The sequence below is a fragment of the Myodes glareolus genome, chromosome 9 (assembly GCF_982192425.1).
Source record: "Myodes glareolus chromosome 9, mMyoGla1.1, whole genome shotgun sequence".
Lineage (NCBI taxonomy): Eukaryota > Metazoa > Chordata > Mammalia > Rodentia > Cricetidae > Myodes > Myodes glareolus.
The window spans coordinates 20,250,479-20,267,301 of NC_142034.1; the positions used below are offsets into that span (position 1 = coordinate 20,250,479).

The 16,823-nt window shown below is 54.1% G+C and overlaps 1 protein-coding gene across 1 annotated transcript; it reads left to right on the forward strand.

Moving 5' to 3' along the window:
• The first annotated feature begins 310 nt into the window (after positions 1 to 310).
• On the forward strand, positions 311 to 16,395 carry Slc4a1 (solute carrier family 4 member 1 (Diego blood group)). The gene is made up of 20 exons (XM_048445804.3): positions 311 to 467; positions 3,841 to 3,923; positions 4,040 to 4,160; positions 5,078 to 5,151; positions 6,140 to 6,320; positions 6,417 to 6,552; positions 6,993 to 7,116; positions 7,230 to 7,311; positions 7,409 to 7,590; positions 8,200 to 8,410; positions 8,586 to 8,798; positions 8,971 to 9,119; positions 9,246 to 9,440; positions 10,537 to 10,707; positions 11,098 to 11,187; positions 11,658 to 11,824; positions 12,255 to 12,508; positions 13,376 to 13,545; positions 13,627 to 13,800; positions 14,576 to 16,395. The coding sequence occupies exons 2-20, from the start codon at positions 3,909 to 3,911 to the stop codon at positions 14,654 to 14,656; spliced, it is 2,790 nt and encodes a 929-aa protein (XP_048301761.2). The 5' UTR covers positions 311 to 467; positions 3,841 to 3,908; the 3' UTR covers positions 14,657 to 16,395.
• Positions 16,396 to 16,823: the final 428 nt, after the last annotated feature.

A 16,823-nucleotide genomic window follows, 5' to 3' on the forward strand; every position in this document is an offset into this window, starting at 1 on the left:
CTTGGGGCCAGAAAAGACCTGGCCAGAGTGAAGAGTGGACAGAAGCTAGGCATACGTGTCCAGGGGCCAGTGACTGCCTGCCAGAGCCCTGGAAGTCCTGAGAACTCAGCTCTCAAGCCTCAGTCCATGAAGGCAGATGCAGAGGGATCCCCAGAGGTCAGAAGGGCCCAAAGGCCCTAGGAGCTGGCCAGGCTGGGTGGGGTCGGCCTGGTGCACAGCTGCCCAGATGTGGGTGAGAGATAACTCTGTTTATGGGGCACCCAGTTGGAGCGGGGCAAGGGGGTGGGGTGAGAAGGGGCTCCCGGCTGTGGGGCGGGCAGATTAGGAGGCAAGGGCATGAGTCAGGGGTTTGGGAGCCTCCCCCAGGGCACCTGCCGGTGCTGTTAGAGTGGTTGGGAGCTCAGCCAGTCGCACAGGGCACCAGCGGCAGCAGGACCTCACGAAGGACCCCCAAGGCTCCTGAGCAGGTGGGCAGGGCAGGGCAGGGAGTGGCTGGGTGGTCCTTAGGCATCTGTCCTGAGGGTTTGTGCAGGTGGTCAGCTTAAATCTGTGTCCAAGGGGTATGACCCTTAACCTCCAAGCGGGTGCAGGTGGGTGGGATGGCAATGTGACCATGTGCGTGTAGTCCCTCAGTGAACTAGTGGCAGGATGATAGGGCAGTTTCCACACACACGGAGTGGTGTGTGTGGCCGGAGTACATGTTGGGAGCAGAGCTGAGACATTCCACCACAGGTTCTACCTGCTTTCTATCTCCCAGCCCCATGAGCCCATGGACTCAGGCCTCATTCCTCCCGGGTCCTTCTTTCCTTCAAATGTGGGGCATTCTCAGGCTGCCCCCATCTCTCACCTGGGAGACCATATACCAGCCAACATTGATTTCCATATGGGATAATTCTAGGGATCTACTTGGGAGCTTGGCACTGCCCCCATCTCAGAGAGTATTGAAAGGGAAAGGAAAAGCCCCTCTCACTGAGGGTTGGCAGCCTCTTAGCTCAAGCTAATTCTATAGGAACTGGAGGCAAATCGGGGACGGTGACGATCACCAGCCTGACCTGGATGGCTGTGGCAGGTGTAATGACAGACTGTGTGCCAGGCACAGGCCATGTGTTCTCTGCATGGACTTAGTCTGCACAGAGGGCCTATCACATAGGAATTATTCCTACCAGTTCTATTTTACAGATGAAAAAAACAAAAACAAAACAAACAAAATAAGCCTGAGGCTCAGTTACCTTCCTGAGCCCACAGAGTTAGTAAACTGCATGGCCGAGATTAAATAATGAACACAGGCGGTCTGACTGCAGGGTCTGTGTCTTAAGTTCTAACTCTGGGAGGCAGCTCAAAAGTTCTCAGAGGGAGAAGTTCGTGGAGCTGCAGGCCAGGTTTAATCCTGCCTCTGATACCAACGTCCCATGCCATGCCACTGAGGTAGACGAACTCCTCTGAACCTTGGCTTTGTCAACCGCTGCCGCTGACGTTACTGGGTTCAGCTTAGCAGAGTGTTCTGGGAGAGATGGGGCATCACAGCTGCTTGTGAAGTGTAGGCTTGTAGTCTTGAGCCACCAGGGAACTGTCTCTGTGATCTGTCCCCCTCCCCTCTGTGCCTTCTCAGCTGGTGGGCTCTACCTCCTGGGCTCCAGATGTCCCCACTCTTCCCTTATCTGACCCAGCTGACGGCTGGCCCTCCAGGTGTTTGGGGTGCTTCCAGACCTAGACACTGCTGGCTGGGGGCCAGGCTCTTATCAGTTGCAGGCAGAGTGGGGCAGCGCTAACAGGGCAGGGACAACAGGCGACAAGCCGGGTCCTGGGGCACCTTTCAAGGCTCAGCTGAGCTCCAGGCCCCTCCTGACTGAGTTCCCAGAAGCTGGCATCTAACAGATGGGTGGCCACAGACACCTGAGAGCTGCCCAAGGCGTTTGGTTTGGTCACGATCCGAGAGGCAGCCTGGAACTCTGGATCCCTGGCTATGCCATCTTGTCCCTCAGGAGAAGCGAGGCCTCAGTGCCAGCCCCACAGTGGGATTTTTGGGACCTCAGGATCTGAGGCCCAACCAGAAAGCAGTGTGGGCAGGTCCGGAGAAGGAAACGAGAAAAATGAAGACAGAATAGAGGAACAGGGTGGGAGGCTTTGGGAAAGGAAGATGGAAAAGACAGAGAGGGGACAGGGGAGCGGTGGATAGCCAGGGCTGCCAAGGACGAAGTTCTAGTAGAGAGTGTCCCACTCTTGAACCTGAGAACTCTTCTGTGGCTGTCATTTGCCACTCCCGAGGACTTGACAGTGCCTCTCCCCCTCAGAACCTCAGGACTGTCCAAGACCCAGAAAGTTCTCTGTATGATTCTTTCTAAATGTACGCCCTGCCCTAGACCCTTGCATGGCCCCTTGCATGACTGCATGGCTCTACCTCTACCCTCCTGCTCTCCCCGCTTCACCCCGTTGCCTCTGACCCTTGGATCCCATCCTCTGCCCTTCCATCTTCCGCTGCCTGTGCCCTGTCCCCTGCCCTCCACTTGCTGCCCCTCTGCTTGCTGCACTCTACCCCCCTTTGTCCACCCCCCATCTCTCTGTCCTAGCCTACTCCTCACACCCAGGCTGGCCATCTTTGCCCAGCTCTTGAGACCCATCTTGAGGTCCCTGTGCCCTGCACCTGAGTCCTCCTCTTCCTCCTATAACACTTTCTGCAGCGTCCAGCACAAGGGGCCTCTTAAACTCCATCCATATAAGAGCCACGTAAGTCATCTTAAGAGTAAGGACATGCTCTACTGAGCCTCTTGTGCTCAGCCGAGCGGCTACATTCGATGACCCCACCCAAATGCTGGTCACCCCAATGGTCTAGGTGACAGTGAGTGAGAGGAGAACGAAAGTCCCTCCACACACAAACTGGCACATTAGATGACCATGCCCACATCCTGGCGTGGATACACCTTTGTCTTGAGAAAACGGAGGCCAAGGTTCTGTGGCTTGGTCTGTGACAGGATGCCAGCTAGGTGTCGGACTCCATGAGGACCGAGATGCGCAGGGACTTTACCAGCAAGTGTCTTCCTTTCCGAAGGAGGTGTCAGAAAATTAATTATACACAAATCAATGAAGAAACCACGCTCAACTGGGTCAGGGACTGGCAGAGTGGTTAAGGAAGGTCTGGGAAAGGGTGATACTGGAACTGAGATAAGAGAAAGACCGAAAGTGTGTCTCAGAGTGGGTGATGAATGTGTAAACAATAGATAGAGGATTAAAGAAGCCAGTGAGGTAGAGTTCAAATAGAGAGGCGGCACCATGTGGTTGCTGGGAACTGAACTCAGAACCTCTGGAAGAACAGTCAGTGCTCCTAACCTCTGAGCCATCTCTCCAGCCCCAAATTGAGAGGAGAAAGCAGGCTCATGTCCTTCAGGATCTGTGGGCCCCTCCCAAGGACACTGCAACCTGTTGTACAGGCAGAAGCAGCCAATTCTAGAAGAGACTATGTTGTGGAAACTCTCAGGGGAGACAAGGCCCCTGAGGAAGGGACAGGTCATGCCCTGGGAGTTAGCTGAGTTCTTGGGACTCAGAAAGAGAAGTTCGGTAAGGCCTGGCAGGCACAGGTTGGAGCTAGACATCACGCCACTTGACTTGTCTCAAATGCACTAAGAAGAAGGCAGCCATGCTGGTGCTGCCTGTCTTTCAGCCCACATATCCACACACCTACAGACTCAATGTCTTCCTCCGTGTCCTCTGCCTCCATCTGATGCATCTCGTATCCCCAGGGCTCTCCTAATACTAAAAGTCAGCTCCCTTAGGGGGACCCAGAAGCAGCAGGAGGCCAACTGAGGGTGACATGACCGCCTCATTTAGCCTGCACCCCTCTTTCAGGGACCTGAGGTGCGGGTTATGCTGGGGGCTCAGATAGCCGAGAACGACTGGACACTGAGGACAGCATCATGGGGGACGCGCAGGTAAGTGTCTGTTGATCCATGCAGGGCTCCTTCCTTCAGCTCTGGAAGCCAACCTGAGCTGCTCCTGGGGGACTTGGGCAGCCACTTAACCCAACCTTGATGGCCTTTTCCCGCAGGACCATGAGGAAGTACTGGAGATCCCAGATCAGGACAGCGAAGACGAACTGGAGGAGGTCATAGAACAGATTGCATACAGAGACCTAGACATCCCTGTGGCCCAGATGCAGGAGCCAGAACGTGAGAGCCATCCCTTGCCTTCCTCTTCTCCCAGAGGAGCTGATAGATCCTTCTAAGGACAGTAGGGGCCCAGTCCTTCCCGACTCCACAGCCCCAACCCTGGTGCCAGTTCTCCCCACAATCCTGACTGATTGAAGGATAAACAATGTTTTGTTTGAAATGATCACAAGAGGTGACTAGGGTGGTTGGGCTCCTTTCACATGTGACAGGGCAGCCAGGTATGTCTGGGACAAGGGCACAAACCCAGCGGTTACCCTGTCTGTCCCACATCAGCATGGAGGCTGAGCCACAGTCTGTTGCTGAAGCTTCATTCTGTCTAGACAGCTGGAGACCTTGAGAAATGGGAGAGAACTGTGGGGACCCCATGAGCAGAGACCCCAGGAGTTCATACCACCTTTCTTGGCCTAACCAAGGTCTTAGGTGGGGAGCCAGAGGAGGGGACCTGTTTACTGTCAACAGGGTTTAAGTGCAAGTGATTAGATTCGAAGTTAAGAGGCCCCCTTGGGAAATGAGGGCAATATAAGGGGCTCACCGCGTCTGGGTGCTGTGGGGTAAATGGCTACTAGCTGGCAGGTTAGCTGAGCGGGTGAGCAGAGGCAAGGAAGTCTGGTCCCAGACATGGGGTAGGGGCTGCTAGGATGGTTTTGAATACTGTGACTTGGGACTCTCCTGATCCTCACTGAGGAGGGGTCAGGCTTGGGGCTCGGACAATGATCTCAGGGTTTCTCAGGAAGGTTCATATGGAGAATGACAGATCCAAACTGGCCCAGAACAGGCGCCAATGTGGGGCTGGGCAGGGATCCTAGCCCAGGGGCAGTGGAAGGATGTGTCTGGGTTCCTTGGGCTCCCTGGAAGTACAGCAGGGCCTGAGTGAGAGGCTGTGCCACAGGCAGCGCTAACTAACCCTGGGTTTTTAGCTCTTCCCACAGAGCCGGCACCCACAGACTACATCCCAACCAGTACCTCCGCATCACGCCGAAGCTCCAGTCAGGTGAGGACCAGACTCCAGCCTTTCTCAAGTTGCCTTGAGATTCGTTACATCCCATGAAAAGGATAGGAAGAGAATCGGGCTGGAGGAGACCCTCCCCCAACAAGCAGGATGGAGGGATCATCCTTGGACATCAATGGAAGGGGAAGGAGTGTGCTCACCAATGGGGAAATGGGCTCTTTGTGAATTCCCTGTACAGACCGCTTACTGCTGAGGACTAAGCCAGGGCTTCAAGGCCTAGCTGGGCTAGATACTCACTGGGGACTTATGGAATCAAGGGCACATTCTCCTCTGCCCCAGCATCCAAGTCCCTGCTGAGTACCAGATTGCCTAACTGGTTAAGAAATTGGGTTCTGGCCAGGATGTGACCCCAGCACTTGGGAGGCAGAAGCAGGCAGATCTCTGTCAGTTCAAAGCCAGCCTGGTCTGCAAGAGCTAGTTCCAGGACAGGCTCCAAAGCAACACAGAGGAACCCTGTCTTGAAAAAAAGAAAAAGAAAGAAAGAAAGAAAGAAAGAAAGAAAGAAAGAAAGAAAGAAAGAAAAGAGAAGAAAGAAAGAAATTGGGTCCCTAAACTGTGACTCTCAGAGTAACCACCTGACCCAGGACACTATGAATCATGTCCCTCTATATTGTTAGAGACAGGAGACTTAGCCCAATGGCTTCCCAAGCCCCTTCAGCCTCCGTCATCAGGCCACAGTTTTCCGAACAAGTGACTGCTTGAGGCATCTCTTGGTCCAGAGGTTCATGTCTCTTCTGAAATGTGATAATGGCTTGCTGAGGAGGTTGGGACATGGATCCAGCGGGGTGGGCCAGACCCCCAGGCCCCTTGCACATCTCCCTATGTCCTGAGCAGATCTGTCCTGATCCTTTCAGGGCCCAGTGCCTTTTCTAAGCCTAGCTTAGAGCTAAGTGCCCTCAGGATCCAAGCTTCCAGTTTCCCCATGGGCTTGGCTGTGGCCTGATGGACTAACTCAGGCCGTGGGCCTCAGGTCTATGTGGAGCTGCAGGAACTGATGATGGACCAGAGGAACCAGGAGCTACAGTGGGTGGAGGCAGCGCACTGGATAGGGCTGGAAGAAAACCTACGGGAGGATGGTGTATGGGGCCGCCCACATCTGTCTTACCTCACCTTCTGGAGCCTTCTCGAACTGCAGAAAGTCTTCTCCAAAGGTGAGTCCTACTGGGCCCTCTGCGGCTGCTGCATAGGAGGCTTGCTGGAGCCGCACTGTGTAGCTGCTCAGCTCACCCTCTACTGCTTGCCTGCAGGCACCGTCCTCCTGGACCTGGCAGAGACATCCCTGGCCGGGGTGGCCAATAAGCTTCTAGACGGCTTCATCTTTGATGACCAGATCCGGCCTCAGGACCGAGACGAGCTGCTCCGGGCTCTGCTGCTCAAACGCAGGTGCTCTGCCTGCCAGGACCTGCCTGGCCATCCCATCCCAGGGGCTCCTCCCTGCCCTCTACCCCAAAGTTGTCCTACCCTTCCTCAACTTCAAATGAACCTCACCCCAGTAGAAAGGGGGACTCTTCCTCTACCATAGCTTCTATATCCTTCTGACACCCCCAAATGGAGACCATGACTTCAAGTTCACACTTACAGAGAGAGCAAGGTCTTGAGGCCCCTTCTGCCCCTTCCTGCTCCCACCTAGACATCCTAGACAGGGCCACCTACTTCCATCCGCACTATCCTATAAGAGGAGGCCCTTCTCTAGGGTCTCCCTAGCTTGTTCCCTGGGAAATTCCACTGGGTGATCACCTTTGTCCCTCCCAGCCTAGTCTCCCTTTTATGGAAAATTCAGCCCGAATAGCTCACTCAACTCATGTCACCTATTTGTTCCGCAGCCATGCTGAGGACCTAAAGGCTCTAGAGGGCGTGAAGCCTGCTGTCCTGACTCGCTCTGGGGGCCCTTCTGAGCCCCTCCTTCCCCAGGAGCCATCACTGGAGACCAAGCTGTACTGTGGACAGGTGAGTCCAGAATGAGATTGGCAGAGGGGCCAGAAGAGGCAAAGGCTTAGACGCTCAGGTCTCCTAGGTTCAGTGTGACCTCAGGACCCCCTTACACACCTTCCTTCCCACAGGCAGAGGGGGACCCAGAAGGGTCCTCACCATCTGGGATTCTGAAGATTCCCCCAAATTCAGAAACCACACTGGTCCTAGTGGGTAAGAGCCCTTCCCCTCTACAGACTGCGCTTCAGGTCCTGGGCAGCCCCCTCCGGAGTCCCAGAGGCCTGGCTTTACCACCTGGTGCCTCCCACAGGCTGTGCTAACTTTCTGGAGAAGACTGTCCTGGGCCTTGTGAGACTGAAGGAGGCTGTGCAGCTGGAGGACCTGGAGCTGCCGGAACCTGTGCGCTTCCTTTTCGTTCTGCTGGGACCTGAGGCTCCCCATGCCGACTACACCCAGCTGGGCCGGGCTGCAGCCACCCTGATGACAGAAAGAGTGAGCAGCAGCCACATGACTGCTTTGCCAGGGAGCTGGTGGGAGGGCAGAAGACGACACCTCTCCCCCTTGGCCTGGCCTAGTTGACTTTAAATCCTCTATTTGGATCCATTGGGTTGGGTTGAATTCCACCTGTTCCTGGCGTGGCTGGTTCAGTCTTATCCTGGCTTGCATTGGGCTGGCTGGTCCACTCTGGTCCAGTCTGGCCCACTGTGACCAGTGTTGGCCCAATCTGGTGTGTGGTGTGCCTAGCCCACCAGGGATAGTTTAGCTCCTCCTACCCCACCCAGGGTGCCTGTTTCCCTGAAGCTGGTCCTTAGAGGTCTGAGGGAACAGAAAGAACCAGGCTCTATAATGACAGGCAGGATTTTGGTGACTGGTCCCTGACTATACATGTCCAGACTTTAAGTCTTTGAGACACGATCTCACCATGTAACTCTTGCTAGCCTGGAGCTTGCTATGTAGTCCAGGATGGCCTCAAACTTAAGGCAGGCCTTCTATCTCCCCCTCCTGAGTGCTTAGACTACAGGCAGGCGTCACTTGGTTGCCTGCTCCCTGGGGGCCTCTTGTCTACAGTTCCAGTTTCCGGACCCTCTTTCCTGCCTGTAGGTGTTCCGCACAACTGCCTACCTGGCACAGAGCCGAGGAGAGCTGGTGAGCTCCCTGGAGGGTTTCCTGGACTGTAGCCTGGTACTGCCCCCGACTGATGCCCCTTCAGAACAAGCCCTGCTCAAGCTGGTACCTGTGCAGAAGGAGCTGCTTAGAAGGCGCTACCTGCCCAGTGCCGCCAAGCCAGACCCTGCCTTATACAAGACCCTAGGTACCTGTTCTGTCCTCGACAGGGCTTCCTGATGCCCCATAAGCCCCTGCACCCCCAGCGCAGGGCCCATTTCCTATCAGACACCCCCAGCACATCTGTCTCTGTGGTCAAGCTTCTCTGTTGCCCCGGCCATTCCTATTGGTCCCTCTGACCATGTTCCTATTCTCTACAACAGACTTGAATGGGGGCCCAGGAGGCCCCGATGGTGCGGATGACCCTCTACAGAGAACAGGTCGGATCTTTGGAGGCCTGATACGTGACATCCGGCGCCGTTATCCTTACTATCTGAGTGACATCACAGATGCGCTCAGTCCCCAGGTCCTGGCTGCCGTCATCTTCATCTACTTTGCTGCCCTGTCACCTGCTGTCACCTTCGGTGGCCTCCTGGGTCAGTGACAATTACGGTCCCCCATAATATCCACCTCTAACACTCTGACCTTTGCCTCCCCACCTCTGACCCAATCTGATGCTCTGTACGCTCACATCACGCCCCGTGACTTACTCTCGGTCCTTGAAAATTATTTCTCCCATCTTGACCCTTGGATGGCTTTTTCCCACAGGAGAAAAGACCCGGAACCTGATGGGGGTTTCGGAGCTACTCATCTCCACAGCAGTACAAGGCATTCTCTTTGCTCTCCTGGCGGCACAGCCCCTGCTAGTGCTTGGCTTCTCGGGACCCCTGCTGGTGTTTGAGGAAGCCTTCTTCACGGTAGCACCGTCCCAGCCCCACACTGACCCCAACCTTGTAGCTGACCCTAGGTCACCTGCCTGATGTTCACAAGGTGACTAAGCCTACATCTGTCTGACCAGAATTCCTCTGTCTGACTGCCTGCAGTTCTGTGAAAACAACAACCTGGAGTATATCGTGGGCCGCGCATGGATCGGATTCTGGCTCATTCTGCTGGTGTTGTTAGTGGTGGCCTTCGAAGGCAGCTTTCTGGTCCGATTCATCTCCCGCTACACCCAGGAGATCTTCTCCTTCCTCATCTCCCTCATCTTCATCTATGAGACTTTCTCCAACCTGATCAAGGTGGGGCCCAGGGGGAATGCTCACACTCACACACAGCATGTGGGTTACCACGTGTGTGTCTGTACAGCACGACTGTAGTCATGTTTCCACCTGTATGCACAACCATGAACATGGGCATATGCATGTTTCTGGGTTCACTTAGGACCGTGTAGTTGGGTTGCTTATGACCCTGTAAAGGCTAGTGACTCAGTGTTCATGCTATGATTTGGCAGGGCGATTGTATAAGGGAAGACACCTGTATATAAACTTGTCCATACCCATGACCACACATATGACTAGTGGCCCCCATGTGTGTGATGGCCTGGGAAATCATGTGTAGTGAGACAGCGGACGCTCTAGGCTTTCCTCTCTTGCCCTTGACCTCCATAACCCCACAGGGCCTCTGCCTCCTTAGTTTGCCCCGTCCTCCAAAAGCTTCACCTGCTTCCACATCTGCACTATCTATGAAAGAAAGGGTGACCTCAGCTGGTGCTGGTGCTGGCGCATGCCTTTAATCCCAGCACTCAAAGGCAGAGGTAGGAGGATCTCTGTGAGTTCAAGACCAGCCTGGTCTACAGAGTGAGTTCCAGGACAACCAAAGCTACACAGGGAAACCCTGACTCGGAAAAAAATAAAATAAACAAGCAAACAAAAAGGTGACCTATTTATTTGCTTGTTTATTGTGCTGAGGACCAAATCGCTCGCATGCTAAGCAAATGCTATTGCTGTCACCAACTCCCTAAGCCCTTTTTGTGACTTATTGCTGCCTCCAGCCTTCTCACATTCCAAACAAAGCTGGACGCATGTACCCATACATGCATGCTTATTGCTTCTTCTACCCTTCCCACACATGCTCACTTTTCTTTATCCATGAAAACCAAGCTGGTTAATGTCAGATGAGAAGGAAGATGGACAGATGGATGGATGGATGCATGCATGCATGCATGGGTGGATGATGGTTGTGTGGGCAGTAGATGGGTAGACGGATGTCTGGATGTATGGGTGGATGGATGAACGTAAAGACAGATGGATGGTCGTGCCCAGTCAACTTATCTGATACTGTCTAGTTCAAGCCAAGTCTTGGGAGGGAACCCAGTGCTTTGTTTTTCTGTTACAGATTTTCCAGGACTACCCACTACAAGAGACTTATACCCCTGTTGTGATGAAGCCCAAACCTCTGGGCCCCGTGCCCAACACAGCCCTCTTGTCCCTTGTGCTCATGGCAAGTACCTTCTTCCTGGCCATGATGCTGCGAAAGTTCAAGAACAGCACCTACTTCCCTGGCAAGGTCAGCGCACGCCTATCCTCCCCTTCACCAACCCCTAGCTTCTCCAGTACCCTTGGCTCCGCTCCTTACCCCAGATCTCCCTTCCCAAAACCAGGGCTCAGCGGCCCTCTGCTAAATCGGGGTTCATGTTGCAGGCAAGGCCGTCTCTGCTCAGAACCAAGATCCAGCAGGAAACCAGAGACAGAGAGTTCCTGGGAGAGGGACGAAGAGTGGGGTCAGGGCAGGGAGTGGGCAGAGGAAAAGGGAAGGCGGGGATAATTGGAGTAAGGACCGTCATTAGTTCTTGATGGACCCCTTGGACTGAGCAGAATCCCTGGTAGAGGTGGAATGGGAAGGAAAATGGGTAGGGGGTAGGACATGAACACAACTGGTTGCTTCATCTACCCACAGTTGCGAAGAGTCATCGGGGACTTCGGGGTCCCCATCTCCATTCTGGTAATGGTCGTGGTGGATTCCTTCATCAAAGACACCTACACCCAGGTGACTCCTCCTCATCCTCTGCCGTGCAGCCCTAAACCTTCACTTCCTTTCCCTCCCCATGCCCTGCCAGAATGGCCTTTCCTAACCTAACACCAGGCAGAACTCTCCCCATCCTTGGTCTTCCACTAGTCCATCAGGACCACGCTAGCCCAAGCAAGAGTCCAGGCCATATTGCCCTTCTTATTCCTTTGCCCAGGGCAGTAGGATAGAGTGGCTTTAGGCCAGGCAGGTCTCTGTGCAGCTTGGGGCAAGCTATAACAACCTTTCTGCTCTTGTTTCCTCCTCTGTAATACTGAGATGAGAAGATACGCACAAGGGCTTAGAGAAGTGGCTTGGAGCAGAGCAAAGGTTCAATATAAGCAAGCCCTTGAGCACTTCAATCCAGCTCTGCCCCAGGCCCTCGACTTCCCAAGCCCCACCTCTCCCTATCTGCCTGGCCCCACGTTCTCACCAACTGTCTCCCCTCACAGAAACTCTCCGTCCCTGATGGCCTCAAAGTGTCCAATTCCTCTGCCCGGGGCTGGGTCATCCACCCTCTGGGTCTGTATGACGATTTTCCCCAGTGGATGATGTTTGCTTCTGCCCTGCCTGCCCTGCTTGTCTTCATCCTCATATTCCTTGAGTCTCAGATCACCACGTAAGAACAAAGACAGAGGCTTGGCCAGGGAGAGCTGGAGGCAGGGAGGGGAGCAGGCTCTGGGCCAGCAGGAGACAGGGCAGTGGTCTCCTCTGCTAGCCAATGAGAGGGATGGACCAGCAGAGGCAAGTCTGAGTTTTGTGGCCCCTGGGGTGGCATCATTTGAAGACCATGTAAGCTATGAGATGAACTGCTGGATGTTGGAAGGAGCCTAAACAGGCAAGGTTCTCAACTCAGGCAAGAATGCCTAAGGGTGTTCCGAAGACTTCTAGCCCTCAAGAGTCTGAATTCTCAAATAGACAGAGGGAGGGAGCCAGGAAATCAAAGAGAAATGGGAACAGAAATCCAAAAGACTCAGAGGGACACCAGTGTGGAGGAGGTAACAGGGGCCTAAGGCGGTTCCAGCTGACCAGACTTCCTTCCACCCTAGGCTGATTGTCAGCAAACCAGAGCGCAAGATGGTCAAGGGGTCCGGCTTCCACCTGGATCTGCTGCTGGTCGTTGGCATGGGTGGGGTGGCTGCCCTCTTTGGGATGCCCTGGCTCAGTGCCACCACTGTGCGTTCCGTTACCCACGCTAATGCCCTCACAGTCATGGGGAAAGCCAGCGGCCCAGGGGCTGCAGCTCAGGTCCAAGAGGTCAAGGAGCAGCGGATCAGTGGGCTCCTGGTCTCTGTGCTTGTGGGTAAGTGAGACTGGCCATGCCCCTGCTGCCCTGTTCCACTCCCTTCTGGTCCCTGGTCCTAGGGTTGGGGAGCTCTTCCCACTTAGGGATCCCACCTCCACCATCTTTCCCTGGCCAATCCTGGCTCCCTCTCTCGGGACTGGGGACAGAACTTCCATCCCATCTGCTCCGCTTCCAGGTCCCTACACACCAGTTGTTCATGCCTCCCCAGCACCTGCTACTCACAGGAGGGGCTCTAGCAGAAGAGGCTCAAGGACCCTGGGACACTGTGATGGGTGTTTGTGTAGGGCAGGACTGCACTGCTGGGCTTTGCAGATCAGACCCTGCCTCCACCCCTGCCTCCACAAGTGTAACCAATAGGGCTGTGGGGTTTTCCCCTGCCCTGCTGTTGGTTGGGTAACTTCCCTGGCCTCTGGGCCTCAGTTTCCCTATCTGCACAGTTAGAGGAGTTATTAAATTCCTGAAATTCTTTTCCAGATCAGTTGCTCTAGGGCTGACCTCACAGCTCAGTCTACGGGAAAGCAGAGGGTCTCTAGGCTCCAGAGAGTTCTAGAGCAGCAGAGTCCAGTAGAGTGAGCAGCACTATAGTCCCTGATGGGGAGATCCAGATGACGGAGGCACTCTGGACCGAGGAGAAAGACAAGTTCCTCTGACCACTGTGACTGCCCCCACTAGGCTCAGGGAGCGGGTGGAAGGCAGGAAGGCAGAAGTATGACCCTTTGGAAGCATAGTGTTGAGCCTATAAACAACTACTTCAGAAAAGGGTCACATGGCACTGTGGTTTCATGGTCAGTCCCAAAAATGAGCTAAACCTTGTTGGTGCTGGTCTTTGGGTGACCTGAACTAAGAGTGTATCTCTCTACCCAGGACTGTCCATCCTAATGGAGCCCATCCTGTCCCGCATCCCCCTGGCGGTGTTGTTCGGCATCTTCCTGTATATGGGAGTCACATCCCTCAGTGGCATCCAGCTCTTTGACCGCATCCTACTTCTGTTCAAGCCACCCAAGTACCACCCCGATGTCCCCTTTGTCAAGAGGGTACGTGGCTTTGAAGGCATCCCGCCAGGGTGGGGCAGGAGTGTCAGAACGGGGCAGCCACTGACCTCGGCTTCCCCACAGGTGAAGACCTGGCGCATGCACCTCTTCACGGTCATCCAGATCGTCTGCCTGGCAGGGCTGTGGGCAGTGAAGTCCTCCTCTGCCTCGCTGGCCCTGCCCTTTGTCCTCATCCTCACTGTGCCTCTGCGTCGCTTCCTGCTTCCGCTCATCTTCAGTGGGCTGGAACTCCAGTCTGTGAGTCGTGGGGGTCCTGGATGGGAGGACAGGGGATGGAAGGGCACAGCAGGAAGTCCGGTAGTGTGGCAGGCACGTCTTGGAACTGGGGAGACAGTAGAGAGCTGTGGGTTTCGGCATAGAGATGTAGTTCAGCTGGTAGGAGACTTCCCTCCCATGCACGGGATCCTGGGTTCAATTCCCAGCACTGCAGAAACAGTATATGGAGGCACATGCCTGTAATCGCAGCACTAGGGAGGTAGGAACAAGGGAATCAGAAATTCTAGGTCATCCTTGGCCACACAGTTCAAAGCCAGCTCGAGTTACATAAGACCCCATCTTAAGAAAGAGAGAGAAAAAAAAGTCTGTGCCCAGAGCCTTTGTCTCAGTCTTGGTCTGCCGTGTCCTCGTATGTGAGAGAGTGACCTCATTTCTCTGTGCCTCATGAGTGCAGGGAGGAATAATGACAGGTTGAAAGCATTATGAGGCACACAGGGTGTGTTCCACACGCACTAGTGGGAAGACAGTCCTGCCGTCCCTCAAGGTATTAGGGACGTTCAGTGAGAGGCTGGGGCTGCCACGGTGAGGGGATCCCCTGCCCACCTTTCTGCGGGTCCCTCTTCACCAGACCCTGTAGAGGCCGCCTGTCCTATGTAAGCCACTCCTCCAGATCAACCCTACACTGTAGGGACAGCACACTGTCCGGCCTGGTTCCTAACTCCAGACATGCCTCTTAAGTCCCAGGAAGGTCTCATCCTGTCCAGTCTCTCACGCCTTCTCCCTCCCACCCCTCTAGCTGGATGGCGACGAGGCCAAAGCGACCTTTGACGAGGAGGAAGGTCTGGATGAATATGACGAAGTGCCCATGCCTGTGTGAGGGGCAGGCCCCGGTCCCCAACCCTTCCACTTTCCCACCCTCCCAGGAAGAGCATTTGTGGCCATCTAATGGCTGTGGGTGGGGAAGGAAGAAGGGTTGTCTAGGAAACACTCTACCTAAGCACACTGGACTTTCTGACTGAAGATGACCAGAAGCCATATCAGAGAATTGGGGTCACAGTCTCTCGAGACTCTATGAGTTCCATGCTGGAGAAGTTAAGTCTGAGCCTCTTCTCTTCATGGCATAGTTATAAATAGCAACGGGGACATACAGAGGGCAGTTTTCAAGTTCCTGCTAGCTGTGTGGCCTTATGTAAGCCCCTTGACCTCTCTGGCCTCTGCTTCCTGCTCTATAAAATGTATACCATGATAATAATGCCCACTTAACCACATGACATCTGAGGACCAATGGCAAATGTGAAAGGACCATTCAACAAGCTGTCCTCGTTTTCTGAGCCTGCCTGAAGTCACATAGCCTCTGGGCTATGCAGTGGGACTAGAGCCACGGCCTCCTGACCTGGAGGGCACAGCTCTGTCCTCCATCTTCCTCGCATCCTCCTTCCCTGCTAAAAAATACCCCTGACAACTTCCTCCCTTCCCTTCTCTGCCCCAGCCCCACCCCCAAGACCCTCTTCTCTACACCCAGAGAGGCATCCTGGTGAGAGTAAGGACCAGGTGAGGGACTGGGGCAGACTCCTAAGTGTTTGTTCCTACCCGCCAGACACTCATTCATTCATTCCATAGCTACCCTCTTAGGGCCCTGAACCCAGAGGGCACAAGGGGACTAGCTCAAGCCCCTACCTTGGTGTGGGGTCACACACAAGTCTGCTCTGGACTTGAATGTGGATGGAGGGAGGACGGGAGGATTATAATTTATTAATTGTATTTTCTTTTATTAGTATTTTTTTGTATTTGTTTTTTCCTTTTTTGGGGGGGACGTGGGTTGTTTTTTTGTTTTTGTTTTGTTTTGTTTTGAGACAGGGTTTCTCTGTGCAGCCCTGGCTGTCCTGGAACTCACTCTGTAGACCGGATTGGCTTCAAACTCACAGAGATCTGCTGGCCTCTGCCTCTTGAGTGCTGGGATTAAAGGCCTGCACCACCACTGCCTGGCTAACTGTATTTTCTAAGTGCTTCCTCTGTGCTTTGGTTTTGTCCATGTACCCAGCCACCGTGAGAGACCTGCTGTGTCCAGCCCCAACTAAACTGAGTCTTGGGGGAAACCCAAGGTTTTACCTATTGGAGTAGGAGACAGTGACTTGCTCAGGACATGGATAAAGATCTATTTTTTTTACAAAACAAAAATATTTTTTAAAAAAAGGAGTTGAAAGAACCAGAAGTTGTAAGAAATGAAACAGAAAAATCTGCAAGAACAGTCAGCTAGAGCCTCCAATGGAAGATTCTCAGGGGTCTCTGGAAACCTGTTCCTGCCTCCAGCACCCATTACCACACTGGGCTTGTTTCCTCATCGGAGAACCAAGGATCAGAATGGTACCTACTTTGTAGGGACTTGTGAGGATTGACTGACACAGTATAAGGAAAGAAAGCACTCGCTGAGCACAGACCCCGCCTTGTGGGGAGCTGCTGGTGCTGCCACGGGTGATCACACCCCTGCCCACTCCTGCCTTGCCCTGCTCCTTGAACATAGCCATAGAGAGGGATTGTGCCGCCCACTCTACCAGTGCCCTTCCCCGCTGTGCTTGGGAATAGGTTTTGCCAATAAATATGTCTGTGTTAAGGGGATGCCTTGCTTGAAGTTGTCTCAGAACTGGGGTGCCTCAGGGGTCTTGACTGAACCAAATGGCATTAGGTGGAACCCATATAGGACTTCAGCCATTCGGGACCCTAGAATCACGCTGGACATGGCCCTAAGCACGAGCAGGGGCGATTCCTCTTGGGAGGCTGCTGAATTCAGAGATGAATTTGAACTCTGTACAACCTTCATCTTCTGAGTAAGCAAGACCGGACTGGTTGGGTGGGGAAAGCGGCTGTCGGAAGACCCTGCCCTTTGCACTCCCCCACGTTTCGTTAAACGGGTCAGCTCTGGGTCCTAGATCCAAAAGCTGGATGGAGGCTTTGAGGGCAGTCACCGAAGGACCCCGAGGCCAGGAGAGGAAGATAGTTTTGCAGACGTTGCCCATGAGCGCAGCCTCTCTCCCTCTCCCTCATGT